The 4,578-nt window shown below is 43.7% G+C and overlaps 1 protein-coding gene across 1 annotated transcript; it reads right to left on the minus strand.

The window, feature by feature from the left end:
- Positions 1–546: 546 nt before the first annotated feature.
- Positions 547–3,846, minus strand: Rpl7 (ribosomal protein L7). The gene is made up of 7 exons (XM_013028444.1): positions 3,751–3,846; positions 2,943–3,051; positions 2,319–2,485; positions 1,650–1,787; positions 1,437–1,546; positions 1,072–1,281; positions 547–608 (listed from the first exon to the last, which is right to left on the minus strand). Exons 1-6 carry the CDS (start codon positions 3,762–3,764, stop codon positions 1,073–1,075), a joined length of 747 nt encoding a protein of 248 aa, XP_012883898.1. The 5' UTR covers positions 3,765–3,846; the 3' UTR covers positions 547–608; position 1,072.
- Positions 3,847–4,578: the final 732 nt, after the last annotated feature.

Below are 4,578 nucleotides of genomic sequence, written 5' to 3' on the forward strand. Positions count from 1 at the left end.
ACCTAGAATTTACAAGATAATAAATTTCTGGCCAAATATGGGCTTGCTCATAGATGAGCAAGAACTCACTGACCCTAAAGAAACTTAAGAGAAATAGCTTTCTGAAAACAGAATTTCAAGAAATTTCTAATACCTTTAAGTAGAAACACCCAATTTATGGAGCAACTATGATAAAACAGTACCAAAAAGAAATCTAACAAGGTATTTATTTCCCATTTCATCAGATCCTTGGCATTATCAAAAAAGACTGTAAAAATGCCTTTTACTCCATGAACTTCATATTACTTGCAACAATATCCACTTTTTAGTAAGTTCACAAATGAGTAAGATACTCTGAAATAACTTTCATTCACAGGTATAACTTTCATTTCTTACTGCCTTACATCCATAGCATATATGAGAAAAATAACATAATCCATGATAGTTTGCAGGCAAAGTCAAAGTCTGAAATACGGGATTTTCAACAACTTAAATTATTTGGACATTAAGATTTACCAGTAGTTAGGAGAAGTAGAGGCAGGCTAATAAAAGAATCACCAAAACATCTTAATTTGCCATCATCACTTGTTTATTAACAGAGCCAATTACAAAAATAGCATGGCAGACACCTGAAAGGAAAAAAAAATTATTAAAAGAAAAATTCTAGCAGTTTAAATGAACATAAGTCAATTATAAAATGCAAGCAATTTTTTTTGCCAGTCCTGGGGCTTGAACTCAGGGCCTAAGCACTGTTCCTGAGCTTCTTTGCTCAAGGCCCAGCCACAGTGCCACTTCCTTTTTCATGTGGCACTGAGGAAACTGAACCCAGGGCTTCATGCATGACAGGCAAACACTCTACCACTAAGCCACATTCCCAATTGCTAGCAATTCGAAGGACACACTTTCCATTTAAATAAACAGAGGTTTCTTCCAAACCAAAAAGTCCTCAAAAGGAAATAACTAAGCTCATCACGTATGACAGATTTTTCCCCAGTGAAAACTGATTAAAAGATACTGAAATCCCCAATTAACTAATGGAAAAAATATTCAAGACCACACTGTTACTAGTACTTATCTAGCATGCAGCCTCACCTCAGTTCATCCTTCTAATAAGCCTATTGATCTGATCCTCCCTGTTGCCAGCATCTCCACCTTCTACAAAGTGGGTGGTCTTCTTCTTCATGCCACCTCGGGGAGAAGATAACTTGAAGGGCCACAGGAAGTTATTTGCTTCCTTGAAGCGTTTCCCAACAGTATAGATCTCATGAATCAGATCCTCCATGCAGATGATGCCATATTTACCTGTAAAATACAAGATTACACAGTCTCAAAATTACAGTTTGTCACTGAATTTTAACGTATTTTCCTCAAGGAGTTTAAGGAATACATAGATTCCTAATGGCAAAACAAAGGGCCTCAAAAAGTCAGGAATTATCACTCACTCTCAAACAACTTACCAAGAGATCGAGCAATCAAAGCATTATCTGTTAAGGCAATTCGCTTCTTATTAATTTTGCCATAACCACGCTTGTAAATGAGCTCATTTACTGACTTCAGGTTTGGGTACCTTAAATATAAAAAACAGACATAGTCATTGTGTCAAGAGCACCTGAAATTCATCTTGCTACATAATTTAATAAACAGAACCAAAGGAAAAAAAGGAGACTCACCCCCATGCAATATATGGCTCCACAATCCTCAGCATATTAATTGAAGCCTTATTGAGCTTAACAAAGGTACCATTGAAGATCTGGCGAAGGCGAAGAAGCTGCAACACCTTACGGACTTTTGGGCTCACACCATTGATACTGCATTGAAAAGGGAGCAAAAATATTAATCTGGCCTTTATCAATTTTTATAGACAGGAAGTATGTTGCAAAGACCTAAAACCACTGTTTTCCTTCAGTCTGCTGAATACATAAAAGGTCCCAACTTCCTTACCATCACTCACATTTATGAAATATTTGTTATAACCATTTCTGAAATCAACTCCCAGGACATTTAGGAGTGGGTAGCTGTGGATGCAGCTTAAAACCAAACCCTTAGAAAAAGGACACCAGGCTTGCAATCTTAGCTCCTTACCCATGAATGGTTAAATGTGCATCTATCAACAAAGCTAGGCAGCAGGCTTAGGCCTGAGCAAAAATCTTAGACCCATCCTCTCAGTTAAGAGTGGATTGTTACAGGACTAGGGACTGCCAATTAAACACATTTAAAAGCACCCCCAACCCTTTCTAGCTACATCTAAAGCATTGCTACTCCACTCAATACTCCCAGAAGTTTCTCTAGGGATTTGTAGCTTTCCCTTTAAAAAAAAGCAAAAAACAGTCACAACTTACCCTCTGATTCTGATGACAAATGCCAATTTAGGTTCTGCAGGTACATAGAAGTTGCCCGCTTTTCTGGCCATTCTAGCCATTCGGATCTCAGTTCTGTACATTTGCCTGTATTCTTTGTGATAGTGCTTAGCTTTCTCATAGATGAGCTTCCTCCTTGCCTTTCGAAGCTGAAAACCAAGCACCAGTTATACATGATTTTCTAGTTCCAAACACAACTCATACCAGTTCCAAAAAAAAAGAGAAAAAAGCAGTAATTCCCCTGTAATTCTCTCCATTCTGCAGTAACATTTCATTTTTTTTTTTGGTCTTGGGGCCTGAACTCTGGGCCTGGGTGCTGTCCCTCAGCTCTTCAGCTCAAAGCTAGCACTCTATCACTTCTGGCTTGTTTTGCTTATGTGATGCTGCGGAATCCAACCCAGGGCCTTATGCATGCAAGGCAAGCACTCTACCATTGAGCCACCTTCCCAGCCCCAAGCAGTAACAACCTATGTTAGCTTGAGAATGCTATGTTAGGAAGCACCTCCCACTTGTTTGACAAATACTGACACGTAAAAGAATCTCAGATAACATTCACTTCCACAGCAGTACCAAACACAATGCCCTGTCCTTCCAAAGTTTACCTACCATCTTCTGAGCACATTTCTTTCTCAGGCGCTTTATTTTCAGCTCTGCGAAATTCCTTCGCTTTTTCTTAAGGGTTTCTGGCACAGCAGGAACCTTCTTTTTCTTCTCTCTGTCATTAGCAAACCAAGCATGTTACTCACTCTAAAACCTCCCAGTGCTTGTACTGAGTACTTTCAGCAGTTATTGTTGAACACAGCTAGGATCATTGTATCTATTTGAAACTTATTTGCTCTGATCAGATATAATCTGGCAGTAACCTTCACTTTAACACACCCTTAGCCATCCCGCATGACATTAACAAGCTTACACCCAATCAAGCCATAAGTCTTGCCCTTAGACTAGCACAAAATACCAAGATACACTAAAAATTCGCACATGACGCTTCTAGCGGAAAGGCGACCGTTTGTCGTCTAGTAGACACCACGCTGGTTTAGGTCTTAAGCTGCACATGCCCAAAGCACTGGCCTGACGGGAAAAACATTAAGGCCCACTGCTAGCCAGCCAAATTCGACCCAGACATCTTGCTAGTCTCTGCAAAGACCTTCCACGGAAGGCTCAACTCCATCTGACTGTCGGGTTCCACACGCTTTTCTGCCCTCACATCTCGCTACTGGAAGATCCCAAACCACAGCACCAAGGCCGCCGCTTCGCATCCTAGCCTGGAGTCCCACAGCTGTCACAAGGCGTCACAAACACACAGACAAGTGGACAAAGGCACTAGCTACAGTCAATTTGGGGAAAAATGAGGATAAAGGCCTCGGGTTTCGGGGATGGAGAAGGATTCTGGGGAAGATGAGATAGAACTTACTCGGCACCCTCCATGGTTCCAGCCGGAAAAGAGGAAGTTAGCGCATGCGCACTGTCCACTTAAAGACTGCGAGAATGAAGCCCCATGACTTATAGGTGTCTTAGGTTATGCCAGAAAAAAAAACCCGACAAAACCCTGAACTAAGCGCCCACTCCGCAGGCGTAAAATTAAGAATTGCCTGGTTTAATCTCTTCCGACCAACTTTCAGGTTTGCATAAGGAAAGGTAACTGCATCGATCACGCCCTTTGACCAATTCGAGAGCAAAGAGCGCTGCGCCTTTCCGTTCGGGGTCCTCATCTGTTGCTTTTGACTGCCTCAGGTTTAAACTTCACTCTTCACTTGACCCAAATAACACGCCTCACAGATGAGAACTACGAGTCCCGGCATGCACCACTCCATGGCCTGCCCGGAGGGAGGGCGACGCCTGACCCGGGTTCTAGGTAGCCACAGTGATCATGAATCCAGAAGGGAAAACGAGAGCATGTGAGGCCCCGTCCCGAGCGGCTCGTGCTATTCCAAGTCACTGTGGACTGGAGATCTCCGCAGCTCCCCGCCACCCGTAGTTACAGACAACCACGCCCCCCCTTGGCCGCGCGGCCGAGGTCCTTCTAGTCCTCTCCCTAGACTGCAGGGCTGTCTACCGCAGCGCCTGATCGCAGGCGGGGCCGTCCGGAGTCCCCTAGCTAACACGAGTGGTGAGACTGGGGAAAGTGAGGACTAGACGACCGGAGGAGGATGGCTGGTGCGCCGCGGGCCGCGGGGCCCGGCCGGCGCAGGCCGGGGCAACCCACGGCAGGGGGCGTGAGCCGAGGTGGGAGGTGTGACGA

This window comes from Dipodomys ordii, unplaced genomic scaffold (assembly GCF_000151885.1).
Source record: "Dipodomys ordii isolate 6190 unplaced genomic scaffold, Dord_2.0 Scaffold109, whole genome shotgun sequence".
Taxonomy (NCBI): domain Eukaryota; kingdom Metazoa; phylum Chordata; class Mammalia; order Rodentia; family Heteromyidae; genus Dipodomys; species Dipodomys ordii.